The following is a 24,777-nucleotide window of genomic DNA, read 5'->3' on the forward strand; positions in this document are numbered from 1 at the left end:
ATGGGAAGTTTATTCTTCAGGGGCAGCAGGCAATTAATTTATATGCAAAACATTGAATGTAAAGTTGTTTGCCGGCAGCAATTGCTTCATTAGACATAGATTTCATTAATGCGAAATTATTCAGATGACTTTTACTTCTGCAGAGATTCTGTATATTGACTGATATTGGCTGATTGTAATAACAGATGTTTGATTGGCCTTTTTTGGTTGAAATATTCTGTTATGGGTAGTTTTGTCCTCATTGATTCATATGTTTTGTTTCATTGCTTACTGGAAAACTGTTCAAACCTACAAATTTAAAACACACTCTAACAAGCGGTGATGTATTATACAAGGAATATAATTTAATACTATCAGGACGATGCATGAAAGAACACATGCATGTATGCATGATCCAAAAATGTGTACAAGGGGCCTGTGCTATGGCAACAGCACAAAGGTCAACTTAATCCACCACTGGGCAGATACATTTTCTTTGAATGTGGGTTTCAAAAGTGAATGCGAGTTTCAAGGGCAGAAAAGCTTACTGTTCATGCTAAGTCTGTTTTTATTATGAGATTGTATTGTTTTGTTCAGCAAATGGCTATCAGTGTCTGTGCTATAAAATCTGAAATAAAAGTTTTAAATATCTCTGATCATTGTAGAAGTGAACAGGAGTTGTGGTAACTGGAGAGAAATAGGCACTTTAATGGCTGGGGGTAGGCTGTTGAAGTGGGGGGGGGGAGCTGCTGTGTGTTGGGGGGCTGATCCATTACCCTGCCTAGGGCCCCACTTGACCATGATCCGGCTCTGGTCATAGCCACCCTTCATAAGGGATGTCCACAACAACCTGCTCACCAGCATACAGGACATCAAAGGCAAATGGGAGGAGTATATCCAGCAGCTTATGAATGAAGAAAATACCACAGAATCTGTACTGCCGCAGACACAGCCTGCGATGAAAGAATAGGATCCCACCCTAGAAGAAGTAAAACAAGCACTAAGGAAATTAAAGTCAGGGAAAGCAGCAGGCTCAGATGAGGTCACGACTTATTTGATCAAAATGTTGGGCGAGTTAGGGGAGAAATGGTTCCAGGGAGTACTTATAACAGTATGGGAAAAAAGGTGTATCCCAGATAACTGAAGAACAAGCATTCTAGTCCCAGGGTAAAAACAGAGGGGACATTCACATATGTGGGCGGTATAGCGGTATCAAACTCTGTCACAATGCATGAAAGTTCTGGAGAGGGTGATTGATAAAAAATGTATGCAGAATACTAGGAAAAAAGTGGAGATGACCAGTTCAGATTCAGATCAGGATGCAGCAAAACCAGCCCAATGTTTTCAATGAGACAGATAATTGAGAAGAAACGAGAGATGAGGAAAGAGTCCAACTGGGCATTCCTAGACTTGGAGAAAGCATATGACAAAGTCCCAGGTAAGGTGATCTAGGTAGTCCAGTGATGGTTTGAAGTTCCCAGAAACTTTGGTAGAAAAAGTGCAAGCAATGTACAGGGACCCAATTGCAAGTATAAACAGTACTCATATTCACAGAGATGATCCCAGTGGGAGTGGGTATGCATCAGGGTTCAGTCTGAGCCCACTTCTGTTCATACTGGTGATGGACTACATTAGCAAACAGGTCAGAAGGGACAGATCAACAAAGCTGCTGTCTGCAGACAATGTGGCATTATAGGCAGACCCTGAACAAGAACTTCAGCAAATAATAGGAAAATGGAATGCAAAATTGAAGGCACATGGGATGAAACTGAGTCCACATAAGACAGCTGTAATGGCAGCAAATGAAGAAAATCAGAAGAAGCTGAGAACTGAAATAAAAGGGAAAATAGAGGACTAGGTTAACAGCTTCAGGTGTTTGGGAGAGGTGGTTGAGGAGAAGGAAAGTCTGAATAAGAAGGTCAAAGTGAGAACCAAAGGTTCTGCAGCCAACTGGAACAGAGTACCTATGTGTACTATATGACTGAAGAATGCCAAAGAAGCTGAAATGTAAGGTGTGCAAAACAGTGGTGCAACCAGTACTACTGTGTGGTACAGAAACCTGGGCAGTGAAGGCAGAACAAATGACACTAGGGGTGATAGAGATGAAGTGCCTGAGAAGCCCAACTAGCTCTAATTGCAGAGAAGATAAAAGAGAACATATTATAGTGGTTCAGGCACAGGTGCAGGAGAGCAGAGAGCAATCCAGTGAAGAAGATTTAGGAGAGACAGGAAGAAGGTAAGAGGAAACGAGAACATCCAGCAAATAGATGGATGGACTGTGTGTGAGAGAAGACCTGCGACAATTAGGCATGACCGATGAAGAAGGTAGGAGAGTTACACTGAATAGAGAGATGGTGACAGTTGATTCAACACCCTAACCCCATTTAGAAAAAAATGATGATTTACAATATATTTTTTTCATCAACAAAGGGTGTTAAATGTGTGGAACAGCTTTAATTAAATCATTTTGTATGAAGACAGTGGAAACATCAGGTGAGTCTGAGGTAAACCAAACAAGCAGGAGAAGAAGAGTTACTGAACCCTGGAAACACTTATTACAAAAAATGTAAAGTGGGGTTTTACAAGCAAACAGCATTTTTTGAAAATATTATGCCTATTTTATTCACATGATTGCAGTACTCAGTTTTCTACACCAAGGAAGGGGCTTTATGTTATATATTCGAACGTCCAAAATGTCGAATACCATATGGTCGAGACCATATATTCAACATTCGGAAGTTCGAATCTATAATAAAAAAAAAAAAAAACACATCTTAACAGTGTGAGCTGCGCCCCCCCCCCCCATAAACCCCCTACTTAAATATACCAACTCTGAGATGGCACTTCAGTGCAGAAAAGGGAAATTGCATGAGAATTGTAATACACAGGTTTAAAACCAGCCTTTGTGTAGTCTTTGAAGAAGCACATGGCATAAAGGATGCTGGGTAAAAATGTGTTTTATTCTCTGCTTAGGGAAAAATGATGATCATCCGCCCAGTCACTTACCTAGATGGGCCATTAGCCCATGTTTTCTTTGTAGGCAGTCTGCTTCTATGCAGTTGATTCTGATAAGTATGATTAAGAGTAGAAGGATCTATTGGTTAGGACTTGGGGAATTAATGGGTTTAGAAAGGCTTTGAGCAGATGCATATTAGTGTGTAGATAGAATGTGGAACAAGAGGATGAAATGAACATAATTAGTGAAAATTTCAAAGATCATTATGGGTTTTGGTAATGAGTTGAAAATGGGCAGTATGTTGTAGACCTGGATTTTATTTCTGTAATCTCCAGTGAACACTGTGTTGCCTAGAGTAAGTAATGCTTATAGACCACAGCTCCTGAATTACTTCAGAAAGTACAGTTGTGTAAAATCTTACCATAACAGTAGATGTCCTTTCCTTCACTGCTGCAGTATTCTTAACAGATGGGATTCTCTGCCATGGAAACCCAAATATCTGGCCAGTCTACCAAAGACTACTTCTTGCTTTTAAAAGGTATGCCGAATGTCAGCCAAATGCTCCTTGTGTAGCATAGGGCATAACGGTGACATTCAGGCCTACCATAATCAGAACTGAATGCCCCAGTAGGAACACAGTCCAAGAACCCCAAGAGGTAGCCTGTACATCCAGGAAGGCAAATGACTAGGGGGATGGCGGGAGGGAACATATACTGCAGTACTGAAGGCAAGGACATCTATCATTATGGTAAGATTTTACACAACTGTACTATGTTCTTACATTCACTGTTGCAGTATTCTTAACAGATGGCACAGTGCCAAAGCTCAAGAGGAAACTTGAGAGGGGGAAGGCACGGAAGAGCCCCCTAAAAAGCCATGAAGAATGGCACTAGCAAAACCAGCTCTAGCTCTGGAGATTCCATTCAACTTGTAGTGCTTGGTAATGGTAGGCACAGAAGTCCAGGTAGCTCCTTCAAGAATAGATTTAGTATCTAAGGTCTTGAAAAAAGCAACCGAAGAAGCCACAGCTCTAGTACAATGAGCCTTTACAGAAGAAGAAGGCTCTTGCCATGAAAAATGTAACAAAAGAAATTAGCCTTAGAAATCCAAGAAGAAATTGTTTGCTTGGATACAGCAAGTCCCAAAGATATAGGATGAAAAGAAACAAATAACTTATCAGTCTTGGACCCACAAATGACTGCAATTGTAAACTGCTGTAATCTTTTTGTTACCACTGTTTTAAAGCTTTGTCTTTAACCTACAAATGATTGAAATTGTAAACTGCTGTAATCTTTTTTGTAACCTTTGTTTTGGAGCTTTTCTCCCCAGGACTCCATTGAAAACGGGTTCTTATTGGCCCAATGGACTATCCTGGTAAACCAACTGCAAATAAATAAATAAAATAAATAAATAACATTTTATAGTCTTATCCAAATAAACCCTGAGTTGCCAATGCATGTCCAGAATATGCAGCATCCTCACACTGTCAGATTGTGGACAGGGGAAAAAAGTAGGCAGACTAATGGACTGATTTAGTGATAGCTTATTAACCACCTTAGGCATAAAAGAATGGTTAGTGCGCAAGGACACCCTGTCCTCATAAAAGACCAAGAAAGGAGGACAAGTCATAAGGGCCTGCAACTCAGACACCCATCTGGCAGAAGTAAGAGCTAACAAAAGAACGGTCTTCCAGGAACAATGTAGCAAGGAATCTGAAGCAGCAGGCTCAAAAGTTAACTTCCTCAAAACAAAATTAAGATCCCAGGGAGGGGGAACAGGCTTCCTGGGAGGTCTAATATTAAGGATGCCTTTAAGAAATTGTTTAATTTCAAATCTAGAAGCTAAAGGTGGAGAAAAAGGCAGACAAGTAGAGTTAGCTGATAAGTGGGCCTTAATAGAAGAATAGGCCAAACCAGCATTGAACCACTCACACAAATAAAAGAGAACCAAAGGAACAACCACATTAAGTTGGTCCATGTTATGAGAGAGACACCAAATAGAAAATCTCTTCCATTTGGATAAGTAGGATTTCCTAGTAGTAGGTTTCTTGGCCTCCTGCAGGACTTGCACCATATACTCAGAAAAAAGCTGTCTGTCAGGAATCAAAATCCTATCACATACAGTGTCAGTTGAAATGTGGACAGATGAGGATGCATGAGAAATCCCTTGTCTTATGTGATTAGATCCACCCTGTGAGGTAACCTGTGATAATTGCCACTGCCTAAATGCAGAAGAAGACGGCAGCTGTCATGGCCAAAAGGGGACCAAGTAGCCAAAAACAAGATTTTGGGAGCATTTTGTTTACTCTTGAACAAGACTTTCAGAATTAGAGGGAGGAGGAAATGCATAAAGAAACACCCCTTCCAAGAAAATGAGATGGCATCCACCTTTCACACCAGTGGACCTGGGACTCTGGCAGAAAACAAAGGAAGTTATCTGTTCAGAGGTGAGGCAAAAATCCACTTGAGGGGTACCCCACTTTTGGATAATGTCCAGAAACACATCTCTGTGTAGCATCTATTCATGGGACTGAGTTAAAAACCTGCTCAGAGTGTCCGCCACAGTGATCTGACCTGAGGGGATGTAAACTGCCTGAAGAATCACTCTATACTTAACAGCAAGATCCCATACCAGAAGTACCAACTGGCAAAGAAGATAAGATCTCATCCCTCCCTGTTTGTTGATATACCACATCCCTGTGACAATGTCTATAAACTCCTTGAGAGGCTCTGGAGAGAAAAGAGGATGAAAGGCCTGAAGAGCCAGCAGAAGAGCTCTCATCTCTTTGACACTGATGTGCTTCTTCTGCTGACAAGGCGACCACACCCCCTGTACTTTTAGGGAGCCAAATGTCACCCCCATCCCATGTCTGAAGCATCTGTGAACAATTCCTGAGAGGGAAGAGGGGGATTAAAAGGGATCCCTGAATTCAGAGACAACTGCTGAATCCACTAGTGAAGTTCTTGTCTGAGATAAGGAAGAAGAGGAACTACAAAGTCTAGAGGATGTGCATGTTGGAGACACACTGACTTCAGAAACTTGTGAAGCTTTCTCATGTGAAGTTTGGCCTGAAGGAGCATTGGAATGGTGGATGCCATAAAACCCAGAGCTCTCAAAAACTCCCTGATGGTAATGAAAGCCAGAGGAAGAAGAATTTGAAAGAAAGAAATGAGAGTTAAGGCCTTGGGAGGGGGCAGGGATGCAAGCATTAGTACCATCTGAATTCTGTAACCCAGAAAAACATGATCTTGAGAAAGAGTCAGAGAAGACGTTTTGAAATTTATAGTGAACCCCAGGCTCTGAAGAAGGGAAATGGCAAAATGAAGATTTTTCAAAAGGGCTTCTGGACAGGATGCTTGAATCAACAGGTCATCTAAGTAGGGGAATATTTGGATCCCTTGAAGCTTGCAAAAAACAGTCACAGGAGCAAGGCATTTGGTAAACACCCATGGGGCAGTAGAAATGCCAAAGGGCAAAGCAGAGAGCTGGAAATGCCAGGAAGCAACAGAGAAATGCAAAAAATTCCTGAAAAGAGGATGTATCAGAATATGGTGATGAGCATCGTTGAGATCCAGAGACACCATATAGGCCTAAGGGAGCATGAGAGTAAACAGAATCTGAAGGGATAACATCTGAAAGGAAGGCACTTTTAGAAAAGTGTTTAGATGAGAGAGGTCTAGAACAGGTTTCCAAGTGCTCTCTTTTCTGGGCACTAGAAGCAGTCTGGAGTGGAACCCTTTCCCCCTTTGGGACACAGGCACCTCTTGAATAGTACCCTGAGGCAAGAGATTTTGAAGAACATCTGGGAAAAAGGGAAGTTGTTTCTAAGGAGGCGGAGGAATGCCCATTAAAGGAGGATGGGAGTTCCACACCATGCAGTACCCCTGATGAATAATCAACAGAACCCAAGAATCCTGAGTGATCTGAAGCCAAACAGGAAGAGGAAGAGAAAGGCGAAGAGAAAGAAGAATGTGGCTGTGAAGAGATTGATAGTCATACAGCACCTGGTTTGTCCCGAAAGGAAAACTTCAGAGTCCCTGAAAACTGAGTAGCCTTAGCAGGAGGAGCCCATTTGCCACTCTTCCTACCTTTAGTAGAAGGGCGGGCTTGCCTACAAACAAATGCAGGCTTAGCAGGGTAGTTTCTGTGAAATTTAGGCATAGGAGAAACAAACACATCTTTAAGCTCCTGTAAGGCCTTACACTTGTCCTGAAGGACTTAAACAAACCAGCAGCAGCTTCTCCAAACAAAAGTTTAGAATCTAGAGGAGCATCCATCAACTTAGCTTTAGAGGTTGAAGCCTAAGCCAAGAATACCTCCTCACCACTGAACCAAAAGCAGCAGCCCTAGAAGAGTCATCTGCTGCATTATAATTATATTTAATAGAATGATGAATGACTTAAGAGGAAGTCCATAGCAAGGAAAGAACAGAAATTTTACCTTTGGAGTCTGGAAAATCAGAAATAAGTTGACAGGCCTGAGAATGAAGAGCCAACACATACCTAGACATATGGGTCTTATAATTAATAACCCTAAAAGCTAGGGTAGCAGAAGTGTAAACCTTCTTAATCAGCCTTTCCATAGTTCTGCTATCCTTGTCAGAAGGCAATAACTTGGGTAAATGAAGCAATTGATATGGCTTATCAGAGGTTACAGACATGACAGAGAGATCAGCAGCAGGACATTTATATAGGAAAGAACAATCCTCAGGCACCCTCTAAAACCTGTCAGGCTTCTTGAGAGCAGGGGGGCAAAGAATCAGAGCATGAGAGGCATTGGAAAAAGCATCCAGCAAAGCAGGAGGAATAGCCGCAGGTTTAGAGGAGTCCAACTGCAGCAACTCATAATACCCCATGGATATCAGAGACCTGAGCACAATCCCACTTAAAAAAAACATCATCCTAGAGAGCGTGTCCCCAAAGGAAATTTCCCTGAAAAGGAACATCTGGATTAATGGATTCCTCCTCCTCTGACCCATAGTCTAAAGGAGAAGGAATTTGAGTAGAATAAGTCAGGGATTCATTATCCAAATCTGACTCATCCTCAGAAGAATCCTGTTCTCTAGGCCTTTTAAGGGGAGGAGAAGACCAAGGAGGAGCAGGAACCAAAACATCAGGAGGAGGCTTTAAGGACATTAAAGCAGTAAACAGCCTCTGAGTAAAGGCCTGCCAGTCAATTTTTGGATCCCTAGGAGCAGAAGAAACATGTTTAATTTTTTTTTTTTTAAGGGAACGTCCCCTCCAAAAAACTGAAAAGGCTCTGACTCAGGACCATACCTCCCAACTGTCCAGATTTTTGCAAAATGTCCAGATTTTTCGTTCATATTTTTGGTCTGTTTCTCATAAAATTTGTGGTTTTCTGGCAAATCACTCGAATGATCAGAAGACTGATGTCACTAAATAATGACATACATTTGGCTTTCAGACTTTAAATTCTTCAGAAAATGTATGTTAAAACAAATTATGTTACTCTAGCAACTTTTTAAGTTGCTAAGAACAACATTTAAAATATCTCCCTGTTTTTGGCCCATTGTTTTCCCACTTTGTTGGGTTTTGTCCAGATTTTTTACACTAAGAGGTTGAGAGGTATGCCCAGGATAGCAGTTGAAAACCATCATAGGAACTTTTTCCCCAGCCAAAAACTGAGTAACTCTCCTAGACACCTCCGAAAAAATCAACAGTGGTTCCCTCTGAACATCAGAGACAGATGCCTACAAATACTCATCAGCCTCCAGTACTGTCACAGCAGAGAAATCTGACAACACAACCGGGTGAGTCTGTGGGTTTCTAACAACCTCAGGAGAAACACCTGGCAGAGGCTGGACAGCAAACGATTCCACTTATACCTTTTTAACCTTCTTCTTCCCTAATGGGTGACCCTCGAGGCGGGAGATTCCTTCCATTGTATCTTTAGTGAGAAGCTTAAGACTCTGGATCTCATTATACAAGAAAAGGGAAGAAAGTCTATGGATAAGGGTTTTCAGAATAAACACCTGACAAATAGAACAAGACGTATGGTTATGAGAAACTCCTGTGGCTGTCTTTATGGAGAATATGTCTTCCACACTGGCATTTACCCTTTTTGGGTGACATTAATCCCACAAAAAATTAAGAAAACAGATGTAGGTAGTCCCTGGAGAACAAAAATGCATTCAACAGGCAGAAAATGGATGCAGGTAAACAGACTGATGGTAAAAAGATGCATTTAGATTGGCAGCAAAGAAGTTTTCATTATGGTAGGCCTGAACAGCACCTTTATGCCTCATGCTATGCAAGGAGCATTTGGGTGACATTCGGCGTACCTTTTAAAAGCAACAATTAGTCTTTGGTAGACTGGCCAGACATTCAGGCTTTCACAGCAGGGAATCCCATCTGTTAAGAATACTGCAGCAGGGAATGTAAGGACATCATGCAATTAAATTCATTTTGTCTGCTTTTGTCAGCAAACACCATCTAAACTATTTTAAGCACAACAGTGGGATAGACCATTGGGTTGTTACTTGCTAATCTGCCATTGTTTTTTAAGGTCCTGATGATCCTGAGTTTGTTAGTCTTGGCAGAGATATAGCACCAGGCCTTGGTCTGGCCACACTGTGTGCATGGTACTGGAGGCTATACAAGGAAGCTGCTGGAAGGACTTCAGAGGAAAACCACCAATGAGTGATTAAAGAGAAACAATATGACCAGAAAACATAGGAGTTAGACCTCTTCTCACCTGCAACCAGAAGAGGCATGGAACAGATGATAAATGTACACAAGCTTATGTCACAAAAATATGAAGAGATAACCTGAAATGGAAGGACAGAGGAGGGAAAAGGGATCGGGTAACAGATTTTATGGAACTAGCTGTTCCCTGGATCTCTGAAGCTACTTCATGGGCAGGGATGTGGACCTTCTGGATGGACTAGTACAAGAGGTGATAGAGAAGCCATGAAGTCCTCCATGAAGATATAGGTCAGGTAGAGAGAGGATAAAGTGATAGAGAAGCCATGAAGTCCTTCATGAAGATATATGGCAGGTAGAGAAAGGGAGAGGGAAAGTTAGACGTGTGAGAGAGGTGAATGTTAAACACACAGTGTAAAGTAATTTAATGCTGGAGCTAGCTGACTTTACAAGTATGATACAACACTGATCTAAACTTTTTGTTTCTTTGTTTTTACAGAACTGCTCTTACAGTATTCCTGTTTGTTGGAAGAGGTTTTATTTCAGGGGGATTCCAAGCAGCCTATGTGTACACACCTGAGGTAAGATAGTACCTTGTTCTTTCTGTACATATCACAGCTTCAGCTTTAATGTTTTGAAACCAGTCTGCGTTAACAGGAAAAGGTAAATAGCTCTAAATGTTAAGAAGTGAAAAATTATGCCACTGCTTCCTCAAGCATTTCTAATAATTTGGCACTGTTTTTTTGCACCCCTATTTTTTGACCATAGAATCTTGCTGATATTTTTACCAGGGCATTCTGTCTGAGGAGGTGGTCTGCTTATTTTCGCATCACACAAAGCATGGCACAGCTGTCAATATAAGGTGTTACCCTGTCACCTTCTTCCAAACAGTATAATGAGTGTGCAGGCTTTATCACCAGCAGTCATGGGTGTGTAAGACACCGTGTTTAAGGTTGATAACCGTAACAGAATACATATCCTAAGACACAACAAATACTCATATGTAAGTACTGAGTCAAGAAATTACAATATGGAGGTAGCCATTGTGAATGTGATTTTTAGTTCAACACTTTTTCCTTTGCTACTTTATTATCCTTTCCTCCCTCTACAACATTCTATCAAAAGTCATGACCAGTTCTCAAAATTGTAGCTTGGTCCCACTGAACTGCTTACATGGTGTTTATTGATTCCTTCTGTTTGACTATATTTTGAAAGGCTAGCCCTCTCCAAGGCTGTCTACAGTATTTATTAAACTTGAACCCTGTGCTGGTAGGCATCATAGTGAAGATCCCTAGGTCATTGTACATTTGTTACATAGAAGTTTCTGTCTGATATCTAATTTATCCCTAACTTTATACTCACTGTGCCTCTAGGAATACATTCTTAACCAACAATAATAACAGTAGCATGCAGGCTGGTGCAGCTGCAATCTGTACCCTCAAGCGTAAACCTGATCTTATGCATGCAGCCAGCTGCAAGCATACTGATATTGATGGTGGTCCTTGGTGCATATAGTGACATATAATTTTCCCATTCATTTCACAAATCAGTTATAATTCCACCATGGGATATTGAGTACATCTCATGGTTTAGACTTTTTATGCTGTATAATGCATGCCTTGTAGCTGGATGTGCCATTTCTTGGCAATGAACATTTTTTGTTATATCTTGGAAGGGTGTCATAGCTTTTCCTTCTTATGAGCAATCTTATTTTTTGTGACATTCCATGCTTCTTCCCTTCTCCTTCCCCCAAGCTGGGTGATGTGTGTGAACCAATTAGTGGTCACAGAGAGTGATAGTATGCAATAACTTTTTTAATATGTACCTCAGTAATAGTACTGCCCTGTAGCAGGAATGTTTCTATCTAAACATATATGATATATAGTTAGAAGCTGTCTGCTTGTGAATATATTTTGCCTTTGTAACTGATCATCAGTGCTGTTTTAAAAATAAATTAGTGAATGTGATGAAGTTATTTCCCTTCTGTTTAGATAAACTTGGAGTTGTAAGTTCAACTAAAATTTTATGGTTAGATATATTCTTAGTATTTTGAAGTTTTGCTCTCTCTAATTGACCCACAGTGAGCAGATATTTAATTTGTTGTAGAAAGTGACAGTTTGCTTCACAGGCTAGTTACAAAACATCCAGTCTAAATTTCACATCATTCATAACTATGCAGTTATAGTGAATTTTAGAAACAGAATTATACACCAGGAAATAGAGGTCAAGGGCCTGTCATGTCATTGCATTTTTCCCAAGGCTTTCCAGTTCCCCATTATTTTGTCTTTTTAAACTGAACTCTGACATATTTAGGTCCTTTTGATTTTCATAAGTGCAGGTATCTCCTCGTAATAGCCCAATTCACTGCTAAGATTGCCCTGTGCTCCTTGTTCATGGAATTTTATTTTACTCTTTTATAAAATTCTGTTTCATCATTTCCCTGTTACCCTTGCTGCTGTTTCTGTTTGTTTCATCAGTTAAATGCAAGAATGTAATCCCTTGCGAATAGTTCAGGGATACAAATATGTGTCTTTTGTGAGAGATTCTGTTGTAGATTTTTGTCAGGACCTTTCCTTCTTCATTGTCTACTAATCCTTATAGTACTCCTCTGTACAGCTTACACTAATGCTTTTGCTATTGTGTCACGTTTTCATTTGTGTTTCCTTTCTGTACATCTTCTCCGCTAACTTAATGCACTTAATAAAATGTGGCTCGTGACTTCAGACCAAGGTGGGGCAGTAAGCAAATGAATAGGTGGGGCTAACTGGAATGGTGTGGAGCTCTATTATGACAGAAAAATGACCATCAGCTGTAATCAAACAAATCCAGAAAAATAAGTGAATTCCGCTAAAGAACACTCAGCAGAACAAAAAACAATGTAAATACTGGAAGAGCGTTGCACCACAAGTACTAGTATTTCATCTGAGTGTTCAAAACTTGCTAAACAACCAAAATGGTGAAAAGACAGCTTCAAAACAACATTTTCAATAACAGGCTTTTACCATATTGAATCAACAATATATGAAATATAGAGCTTTGCTGTTGTAAAAGTCAAGTGGGGTTGTAATTCCACAGCTTTAAAACATGTGGATGGAATAAAAACAGAAAAAACAAACATAAAAGTGAAGAACCCTTCTGGTGTAAACAATGGACAAGCGCTTTCAGCTTTTTCAAGCCTTCCTCAGATCATATTTTACACTGGTCCCCCTGTACTGCCCCAGTGCCACTGCCATGTTTTCATGTACTCTGACTCCTCACCAGCTAGGTAGATTATTTCTTTCTTGTTTTTTTATATTGTTTATATTGTTTTACTTTTTAGAATTTTCCTCCATCCTTTTGACACAGCTTAAATGTCCAAGACTCCACTTTAATAAGTGTGGAAGTAACTAAATTAAGCTGGGTCCTGGAGGCCAGTAAGTCCCCAGAAATCATAGAATTCTGAAGTTTTGAGGTGCATCTCAGGGCTTTTATTTATTATTTTTTACAACCTTTTGGCTTTTTGATTCAATGATGATCTAAAAATGTCATGAGTAAGGAAACACATTCAATCTAATTTTTTTTCTTTCAAGGAAAAATAAGTTTTGTTTAAAGATTAATACTCAAAGCTAACAAGTAGTAGTTCCCAATAAACCGAGAGGACAAATGCTTGCAATGATATATAAATCCTATATGGATAACATTTCTACCTCCCTACCCCTCCAGAAAAAGATATTTACTCCACTGATGTTAGATTAGGATGGAAGTAAAAGCCCAAATGGTCACTGACCTATGTTGTACAGCTGACAGTTTGGGTGAAGAAACCAGAGAAACTGGATAAAATCCACAGAGACAAGATAAGTACATGCAGTCTCCAAGCAGAAGGATTCACAACCAAATACTTAGCCAGAAAACCAAGTGCTGTGGGATGGCAGTACTGCTTGTTGCAGCACTGTGTCAGTTACCGGTTATTATCACACACATGCCCAGACTATCAGTCACTTATTCTGACAATTTTGATGTTTGTATTGAAAAGTGAAAAAATATGGCCAACTTGCTACTTTTTTATACCTATAATCCCTACCCATACATTTACTCATTTTCATCACAGACAACCCCTAAATCCATCGATTAGAATGGCTTTATTGGCTGTGTACACCATAAACATCTGACTGTGTTAAACAAAACAGCCACAGTAAATTATTTCAACTGGCCCATACAGGTGCACACTAGTTCTGCAAAGCCAGAATAATGACTACTTAACTTGAGCAAATGACAGCAGGGTTAGTTACCTATATTCACCAAGTACCCAGAAATTAAACTAACATTTATTGAATGTATACACTTCAGACATGAGATTGTAATAAAATAAAAGTAATAACAACTGGTCACCATAATTTATTTTAACCTACCTTCACATACATGCATGCATGCACATACATACATGCATTAACACATAAACATAAGTACCCTCACCAATTATTGCAAATTCTATGCCTGTGTATACTTCAGATGTCTAACTGAGATTAAATGTATGAATAAATATTTAATTAATAGCCATATGTATTTTAGTTTGCTGTTGTCAGAACCATAAGGTGTGCAACCCTTCACAAATCTCATACACATACACACACAGATATAACCATCAATTGTAACCATGAGTATGACTTACTTTACACCTCAGATGTTTGCTTACAATTGAATGAACAAAGGATCAAAATTGGAGGTACATATAGCTGTTATATTCGTAGAAAGTGGCTAGAAGGCGGTGTCATAGCATGCTTTTCTGAAAACTATTAAGTCTGAAGCTTCAATGCCTGTTATTATTTAATGACTGCAGACCTTATTGAGTTGTCAAAAAAAGTACAAATGTTACAAGGAAGAGACCAAAATATGAGGCAAAATCAGAGATATTCTATGAAATCAGGGACAGGTCAGAGCATCTATGCCCCCAATACATACGTATATTTCACACACACATGCACACATGCATATGCACACACAAACACACACAGATGTAACAAAAATATTACAGCCAATGGTATGACTATTACTTCACAGCACAGAATTGATTTAGATGAAATTAATGAAAAAAGTACATAACTTCAACACAGGAATATATCTTCTTGGCTAACTGTTGTTAGAATACAGTGGTCAAGCCATTCAGCCTCTTATGAATCAAGGAGAGAAATGAAAAATTGTGGGAGACAAATGACTTATAATCAGGGACAGATATCTCATTTATATGCTTAGAAAGTTGATAGAATAGCAAACCTGGCATTCACATGCTTTTTCTGAAGACTATTAAGTCTGAACTTCAAATGTCTGTCATTATTTAGTAACTGTAGTCATCATGGATTTGCCAGAAAAAAAAAAACATAAAACTTATGAAGAGCAAACTAAAATATGAGGCAAAACCAGATCAAGGACAGCTGTGACTATCTATACCCCCCCCCCCACACTGCTTCATGTGACTGCACAATGTGCTGCTTCTTGTGATGGTTCTGCCTTTTGTAAAAAGCTGGATGACCTGTAAAAAAGCATGACTGCCTTGTTCATATTTTAGAGTAATTGTAGCACTTGGGTCTTTTAAAAACAGTTGAGCAAGCAGAGTAAGCTTTTTTTATTAAGAAACTATTGAAATTTTCAGATATCAGTGCACGTGCATGCAAAGAGTTCAAGTTCTACAAAGGAAATGGTAAAGCTAGATTTTTATAAAAGAAAAGAAAGGAAAAATAAAAAGATACAGTTTATTTTTGAAGATGGAACCCATCAGCCAGCACCACAAGCCAGCCCTGCCTACCTGCCTAGCACCTAAAGAGTTGTAATATTAACTCTCTGCCAGTTCACTATTTGAATATATAGCCACTGATCTGATCTTATAATTATCAGTGTTACACTGCCTGGTGTGCCTAAAGATGTCAGCAGTGGTGTCTTCTATGTCCCATGTGAAGTTCATTTTTTGATTGTATCCGGTTTACAGTCACTCCGTTCATTATTACTAGGATAGATCACCCTCCCCTTGCTAGTTTCACTATTCATCAGCTGGCCACTACCCATTTTTCAATGATTATTTATCTCTATATGGATTTTTACAACTTATTTATTATTTGCTGTACTCTGTAGTTTCCTAACTTTGTCAGTACTGACACTGCTGCCCTGTACTCATCAGAACTCTGTGTAACATGTAAGTTAGTGATAGAGTGGTGTGCTGCCCTTTGTCCTGCCATGTGTATGAATACACTCCACTGCCAGATGCCCCTTATTCCATTAAACCAGATCCTTTTTAGCAGTACATACAGCAGTGTTACTGTCCTCTGACTTATTTAAGGGCCATGCAGGAAAAAGGTATTAGTTCTGTTAGTACTGAACTGAATTAATAAGGGTAATGCAAGTAGAAGGTATCAGTTTTGTTTGTACTGAGTTGAACGCATACAATGCATGACCTTTTCCTATCCTAAAATCTAACTGTAGTATGGTACCAAATTCATATGTGAATTCTTGTCTGCTGTGAATCTGTTCTGCCTAACACTAGCAGCATATGGCTATCGAAATCTTGAACTTGGTCCTGTCTAATTTTCACTTCTGTTTGCTAGCTGGCCTAGTGACACATGGTTGGAGTTTCTGCTGGCGCCACTGATGACTCAGATTTTATTACCATTGCATGACAGAGGGCTTACTAGAAAACTTCTGTTTTTTTTGGGGGGGGGGGGGGTCATTTTCTTGCTGCTGTGGCAATCCAGTGGGAATGCAAAGGTAGTGCATTAGGCAATGACTTCAGTAAATGACAACAGTCTTCCACTGCATACTGCATGTGAAAGTGGTTGATCTGTGAGATTGCATAGATATTGCACAATCATTTTTGGTATGTTGATATATAAAAAAAGAAGAATTAGAAACTGACAGTCTGCCCCTCAGCCCTCACCCCTGGAACGGAGCAAATAAACATTGATAACCAGAGGGGGTTCCTCAGGGTACCTGAGGCACCAGTGCCTCATCACCCCTGGTCTAACAGGATTAAATAAATAAAAATGGAAAGGAGCTGATAATTCCCTTTCCTCTAATATCATTGATATATTTCCTTTGGGACTGTTGATTTGTTCAGTCCAAGTAAACGATTTACACTTGAAACATTCTGGTGGCAAATGCTTAGTTTTCATTTCTGCTACTGCTTTTGAAGTGTTTCAATATCATGTTTAAAGCCTGTTATATTAATTTCATTGGCTGTGAACAAAAGCTGTTTACAGCAAATGTTTTCTCGGTTATACAGACTTTGGCAGTTTTTCATCTTGCAGTTTAATAATTACTTTCATTTTCAGGGCAGTCCTTTAAAAGAGTGAAGGTGCTTACACTTGGTGGACTTTTTTAATACATTTTTTACCCCCAGGCCTGGTATCCAAAAAGCCTCCTGTCAATCAGACATTACATTGTCAGGTGTGGGCTGTCATCCAGGCAACCATTCAAATTATTTCTGTTGTTGTCAACATCCTGGTAATGAGAATTCTTCTGTTTTATGATGCAACCATGGCCATAGTGGTGGTGATAGTGGTGTGAGCAATTGCTTCTCTGAAAGGACCACCTTTGCCCTGTTGTCTATGTATGCATGTTCCCCCAACATGCTCTTATAGGGGCTACCATTGTCAGCTTGGAGGGATATGCCCACATCTTCCTGGCATCAACTCTCCACATCATAATGAGTCTGTGCTTTCCAGCTGAGGCCCTGTCAACAGAACAGTGGCATTAGCTGGGCAAGAGCCTCTGTTCTTCCTCATCAGGATAGGCACACTATATCCTTCCTGGCTTTGGCATCAGGCATTTGAGCACCTTATCAAATTTAAGTTACCTGGACTGTAGTCAGAGCTTTATCCCTTTGTGTCACAGGGGCAGGCTAATGATAGAGTTTTCTTGGGTTTAATTTCTCCAAGTATTTTGGGTTTCTAATACAATGATGGGAATGGACCCCATTTCTAAGTCAGGGTATAATTAAAGTTCACAAAACTAGTATTGTTTCAGTCTTTGATGTTAGCCAAAAGTGCTCTTCACAGCACCCACTGTGCCCAGAATTGACTCCTTCTGCAATTTGTGTAGGTTCATAGGTTCATAGGTTCATACTAGGCTATCTGCCGTAGGGCATTTATAAGCCTAGCCAGAATGTGTTTGGCTTTCGCCACCCATTTTAAATTTATTTTGCTATGCCCTTTTTCGAGGTTAGTATACTGTGCTTCTGTCTAACAGTGACACAGAAGTGATGCCCGGGGTAAACCTATGATCTCCCATCCACTCATCAAGATTCCTCTTGAAGAGAGTCAATGAGGGACTCTGCCTAACCTGGACTGGGATTTTATTCCAGAATGAAGGGAGCCTCTGGGTTATGAATCTGTCCCTCCAGCATGTCCTATTTATTTCAGTGCTGAGGTTCAAGTCTCGAGCGCGTAGCTCAATGGGATTTGGATTTTCTGAGGTGCAGCATGTCCATTAATTCCGGGTTGGACATGGCTTTATACGTCAGGCACAGATCGCCTCTGAACAGGTGGTATGCCACTGAGTAGAGCTGGAGTTTCTTTAACCGGGCAGCATATGGCATCTGTTTGAGCCCTTTGATCCTCTTGGTGAGGTACTTTTGGGGTCTTTCCAGTTGCTGCAGGTGTCTGATAAGGTACATCCCAAAAGGGGCATTGAACTCAATTATGGGCCTGATGAGGGATGAGTAAAGAGGCATGATGACCTCCCCTGATGTAGATGTGAATCCCTTCATGATTAGGTGGGCTATATAAAATGTTTTTCTAACCACTTTGGCCACGTGGTTGTCAAATGAGAGATTGCTATCAACTTGGTTGGTATGGAGTTAAATGTATTGGTAGCATGTGCGAGTATGACTAGATTCTTTTTTTATTAGACTCATTGTTTTTTTACTACTATTGGAATGGCCTGGTTATCTTTCTTCCATATTGTTCTAATTTTTGCCTGCAAATCCTGATATTTTATGACTTTCTGTCGATCTGTACATAAGACAGTGTAATCACTAGGTGTAGCAATTTCAATAATCAATGCTACTTTTGTCATTTTTTCATGAACTACTATATCTGTTTTTTGCATCTATTTTTTGAACTGTGGGTAAGGGATGATCCCATTTGATGAACACTTCATCATTCTCTATAATGCTTTGCGGTTCATGTTTCCAGTGCTACTCTCTGTAGTGTATGCACAATCTCTGGTGCAATAGTCTTGCCACATTATTGGGCCTTTCAGTGTACAGGCCCTCTGCCATGAGTGTATTACATCTAGCGACAAGATGTGTGACTGTTTCCAATTCTTTTTTACAGAACCTACATTTTCACATCCTCTCTAACCCCATATATACTACCTGCCCTTCCTGGCGCCATCTTTAATTCCCTAGATATCCCCTGGCTGCTGTGTGCTCCTGGCCTCTGTTTTTTTATCCTTTGTAAGTACTGTATTTGTAATTGTTAACATTGTTGTTGATTGTTGTTGATTGTTGAAAAATTGTTTTTATTTTTTGTTCTACCTGCACATTCTGCTTGCTATTATGACTGACTTCTGTCACTGGCTGGCGTTTTTAACCTCCATGTATTGCTGTTAAAGCGTTTTCCACGTGGAGTAGTGCTAGAGGTAAATTATAATACCCCTGAACGACTGTATGACGGATGTAGAATTTATTTCATGAACATTGCCTGAATGCATACTTCCCTGTGAGGTCTTATAGGTCCCTAGGTCTTGTGCTGTATCTGTAGTCCACTGTGAACACTGTGGATAATCGGGAGTGCACTATCATCAAACAAGAGCTTAGCTCTGGTACTGGGCAGTCAGTTATTCTGACTTTATCTTACTCTGCAACACTTAACTGCAGTGCCGCAGCAACCTTACAAGCCTTAATGAAACGGACCTTTTCAACACTATTAGTGCTCCTATTTCTAAGAGGAGAGCTAGTGAACTGCTATGAAACTTTAATTTCCTGTACCTGCTGTATGTGAAGTCTGCTGTGAACGCTGTGGATAATCGGGAGTGCACTATCACTGAACAAGAGCTTAGCTCTGGTACTGGACAGTAAGTTATTTTGACTTTATCTTGCTCTGCGACTACTAATCTCAGTGCCGCAGCAACCTTGCAAGCCTAATGAAATAGACCTTTTGAACGCTATTAATGCTCCTATTTCTAAGAGGGGAACTAGTGAACTGCTATGTAACTTTAACTGGTATGCGCGTTTTACAAACAACGCATACACTTTAGCTGCACGCGTGGTGTAAATCTAAGTAGGGAATTAGAAGAAAGCTTAACTAGCTGTAGTCATAATCTAATTTAAAAACTAATCTAATTAATAATCTAATTTAAAAACTATATTAGAGTAACCATTATATTTACTCACTACCTGCTCGGTATGTGCGTTTTACAAACAATGCATACACTTTAGCCACACACATGGTGTAACTCTAAGTAGGGAATTAAAAGAATGCTAAACTAGCTGCAGCTATAATCCTACAAATGTTCTAGCCTGGTGGTTTATATCACTGCAGCTAAACAGAAGTTATTATTTATAGCATGTGCTTGTAATGTGTCTGCAGTGAGCCATTGCCGGAGAAACAACTGAATGATAAAACTGTTTTTAATACATACAGAAACTGCTTTTATAGTACTTGTACTGTTTTTTAATACATACAGTAACTGCTTTATAGAACTTGTACTGATGACTGATATATTTTGTCAGACCTAGCATAGTGCATTTCTGTTTATATATACCAGTGTAGAGATTTGTATCTTAGCTGCAGTTCTATTAGGGTCAGTAACATTCAGTGTGTTAATTAACCTTGCTCTGACTATACAAATGTACGGATTATAGTTTCAGACCAAAATAATTTGTCAATTTCCTACAGCATCTAATTATTGGTCTATAACTGTTTAATAGATGAATGCTTTAGCCTTTCCTGTACTAAACCTGTTTTGGCAATATATGCATAATTGTGGAAGTTTATGAATATGTTTGGGCTTTTGTGACTGAACTACCTTACTAAGGTTTTTGTTTCTTCTCTCTCTTTACTTGCTGTCTTGTTCTAATCTAACTAACAGTACTCCAGCTGGCCTTCGCTCCAACAGGTTTAAGAACCCTCCTGGCAACAAAGGACCCTTCCCAACTTATTAGCGGTCTCATCACCCTATAAGTGTTCCCCTGTACACTTCTACCAAAGGAAGGAAGAAAGTATGTGGGCTCCTCATATTCGCTGTAAAGCTTAATTGTAGTATGCTTGTTCCTCACTAATGTAAGAAAAAGCTTCTCAGCCTGGCCAGCCAGCAGCCATACCCCCTTTGCAACCTATAGTTTAAAACTGCCACTGTCTGAATTTCACTACCTTCTCTAGCCAAACTGTGCATTCTTTTCAGCCCAAGACCAGCCTTCCCCTGAAATTACTACTGCTGTAATGTCAGTTCCTGGCCACTAGGGGACACTCTTACATTGTCCCTATCTTTCGCCTTTCCCAAAACCCCAGGAAAATACTTTTTCTTACAGACCGCTGTCCTCACCTTGTTTCTATTTTTCTTTCTTACACCTCTTGCTATACTGTACTCTCCCAATATTCGCCTTGGAAACCTTCCTCTCTACTTCATTTTTCTCTGTTCAACTACCTTACTCAACTTACCTTATCAGTCAGCATTCCACTGATTGTTTTCCCACTAGACTCACTTATCTCTACCCGATCCGTTCGCCCTGTGGGCTCACTCCACTCCCCTACCCTGCCCCCAATTCTCACCCGCCCCCAGTGCTCCTGCATTTATTCCTCTGTAGCCACACCCCATTACATTCTGCTCCAATCTAACACTCCAACTTATTAACACTCCCACCCCTCCTTGTCTCAACACCTCACCTGTTATTACCTGACCTCCCACCCCACCTTGTTACAACACCACACCTTTTCTCATATCTCTTTACCTGTTCTTACATACTTATCTCTCTTAAGTTTTCACCCTAAAAACTAATATAATGGCTAATTTACCCATCCCATACCAAATAAAACTATCACTCTTGTTCTCACTCTTTCCTACTCTAACTATTGCCTATCTGCTAACCTCCTATGAACAACAATTAAACCCCTCCCTTCTCTTCCCCACCAAATACACTTCTACACCAATACTAGCCATCTCTCAAAACTGCATACACATAACAGCCAAACCCTGCTACCTACAAGCTAAATATCATAGACTATCTCACATTAAATATATCAAGCTAAATATTAAAAAATCACTTAACTATTATTGGAACTTTCATTACCCTATAAATAGAATACACCTCCACTCCTTATTAGATGGGGACATTTATCCTAACCCAGGCCCAAACAATATCCTTGCCTCTAAAGAGTGCAACCCTAATAACTCTAGTACCCAAGACCCTACTAAGCCCTCTAACTCACTCTATATAGTACATCTCAACATACATAGCATTAAAAATAAAATTGCCCACCTCCATGGCCCTCCTAGATGTTCACCTATTTGACATACTATGTCTATCCGAAACATGGCTAAAACCCACAGTTAAAGACAATGAAGTCACCCCACCTGGTTATAATATCCTTAGACTAGACCGGACAACTCAAAAGGGAGGTGGGGTAGCAATCCTTTATAAATCAGACCTACAAGTTACCACTGCAAACCTTAGACCACCTTCTGACAATAATGCTGAAATCCTCATTTCTAAATTTCAGATCAACTCATGTAAATCTATATACATCATTTGCATCTACCTTCCCCCAGGAAATAAAATTTCAATCCTTGAAAATATCCTCAACTGGCTTTCTATTAATCTCCCACAAGAAACCTTAGTCCTAGGAGACTTTAACATCGACTGGAAGTCCTGCAGTATGGCACACCCTACCACCCATATTAACATATATGGCTTCTCACAAACTATTAACTCCCCAACTAGAATTAATAAACCCAATAACAAGGAAAGTATCTTAGACTGGATTCTTGCTAATTCTTCTCATCAAACATACCAAGTAGGGACCCTCCCAGATGATCTAAGTGACTATTCACTAACTTTTATTATCAGACACAAAACCAACCTAACTTACCCAAACAATTTCAGGATAATACGCACCAAAAAGCATTTTAACCCAGAACTTTTCCAAGCCAAACTCAAGCAGTGAAATTGGTCACCTCTAAAATTTCTCCCACTAAATGAAGCAGTGGAATACTTTAATTCCACATTCTTAACCATCCTCAACCATCACACCCCAACTTGCCCTGTTAGAAATAAAGCTAAACCTGCCCCTTGGCTCTCAAATACTACTAGACAAAAAATCCTTCTTAGAAACAAATCCTGGGCAAAATGGCGTACTACTAAAAATCCCACTGACCACCAAACCTTTAGACAACTCAGAAATAGTACTAAAACAGCCATCCTCTTAGACAAAAAGAACTTATATTTCCAACTACAACAAACTTAACCATAAGAAGCCACAAAAGTTCTGGACTAGCATTAACAAACTACTATACCCAGGTCAATCTATCACACCTAACCCACAAAGCTCTAACCCTGATAATCCCACACAAACAGCTAATGCCTTTAATTCTTTCTTCACAGATGCCATCCAAACTCTTGCTAGTCAACTATCTCCAGATACCTCAAATCTGCCTACATCTATTACAAGCCCACCTCCATCATTTCAGTTAAAACCAGTTCCAACTTCCTTTATTTGCTGCCTTCTCCAGAAACTAAAGCATACTACCCCCTCAGCTGACAAACTTCCAGCAGAATATCTGCACAAAGGAGCTAAAGCCATAGCCTATCCCATTTCCATTCTGGTTAACAGAACTATAAGTGAAGGAACTATCTCATCTATCTGGAAAATTTCTCACATCATCCCTCTACATAAAGGTGGGAATTCTACCGACTTTTCTAACTATCGTCCTATTGCTCTTCTATCTCCCCTAGCAAAAATTATGGAGAAATGCATCCATAAGCAAGTACTTAACCACCTACTCCAAAATGACTTACTAGCCAATTGTCAACATGGATTTAGACCTTTCCACAGTCTACCACTGCCCTACTAACCTTCACAGACTTCATCAACAAAAACCGAAACAACAAAATTCTCTCCTCTGCAGTCTTTATTGATTTATCTAAAGCTTTCGACATGGTTAATCACCAGCTCATTTTAAATATACTGAAATCCCTCTCACTTGAACCTCTAACCATAAATTGGTTTAAATCTTACTTAGACAATAGACAACAGGCTGTGCTATGGGAAAACAATCTATCTACTCACCTCCCTATTTCCCTAGGTGTCCCACAGGGCTCTATATTAGGCCCACTCCTATTCTCCATTTTTATTAATGACCTTCACTCAGCAATTCCTGAATCCACCTGTATTCAATATGCAGACGACTCCACAATAATGTGTTCAACCACGTCTCCACCTGAACTACAGTCCCTTACCCAAAAAGCATTTAATACAGTAGAACAATGGTTTTTAAACCAATGCCTCCTTTTAAATCCTAAAAAAACTAAACTTTTATTTTTCACACCAACCCAAAAATCTACACCAATAAATTTCACATTAGTATCTAATAATGGCACTATCATATCTCCAGAATCAACCACTAAACTTTTAGGAATAACAATAGATAACAACCTTAGCTTTGATACTCATATAAACAGTACTATCAAAACAGTCAACAAGAAATTGGGGTCTCTCTATAGAATCAAACCCTTTCTTACACCAGTAGCCAAGACAGCCATAGCCAGAACTCACCTAATCTCCACCCTACTCTATGCTTCACCGATATTCACTAATCTTTCAAAAAATAACCTCAACAAACTGACTATCTTCTATAATAATATTGCTAGATTTGCCACTGGCTCTCCTTTTAGAACTCATCACTGTCTTAATCTTAAGCAACTAGGATGGCTAGAGTTTCAAAACCAGCTGCAATTTCGCCAGCTTGTCATAGCCCATAAGACCCTGTATCAACCCACCAACACTCCAATACTCTGTTGCCTCATTACCCCATATAACAATCTTAAACATTTACGCTCCTCAAACAAACTCCTTATCAACACCAGCAGACCCAACAACTTAGCAGGAGACACTCTGTTCTCTAATACTGTTGGTAAGCTCTGGAATCTTCTTCCCACTGAACTCATATCTCTGTCTTCATTGACACGTTTTAAACAGAATCTAAGACTATTTCTCA

The 24,777-nt window shown here is 39.8% G+C and overlaps 1 protein-coding gene across 1 annotated transcript in view; it reads left to right on the forward strand.

Annotated features, from left to right (window-relative positions):
- The window catches only part of LOC122799383 (SV2 related protein), a 416,834-nt gene that overhangs the window by 356,047 nt on the left and 36,010 nt on the right, over positions 1-24,777 (forward strand). The window contains exon 14 of the mRNA XM_044068393.1: positions 10,097-10,178. Within this exon, the coding sequence (XP_043924328.1) occupies positions 10,097-10,178 (82 nt within the window). The remainder of the gene's footprint in view (positions 1-10,096; positions 10,179-24,777) is intronic.

The sequence above is a fragment of the Protopterus annectens genome, chromosome 4.part0 (assembly GCF_019279795.1).
Source record: "Protopterus annectens isolate FY-2018-M chromosome 4.part0, PAN1.0, whole genome shotgun sequence".
NCBI classification, from domain to species: Eukaryota; Metazoa; Chordata; order Ceratodontiformes; family Protopteridae; genus Protopterus; species Protopterus annectens.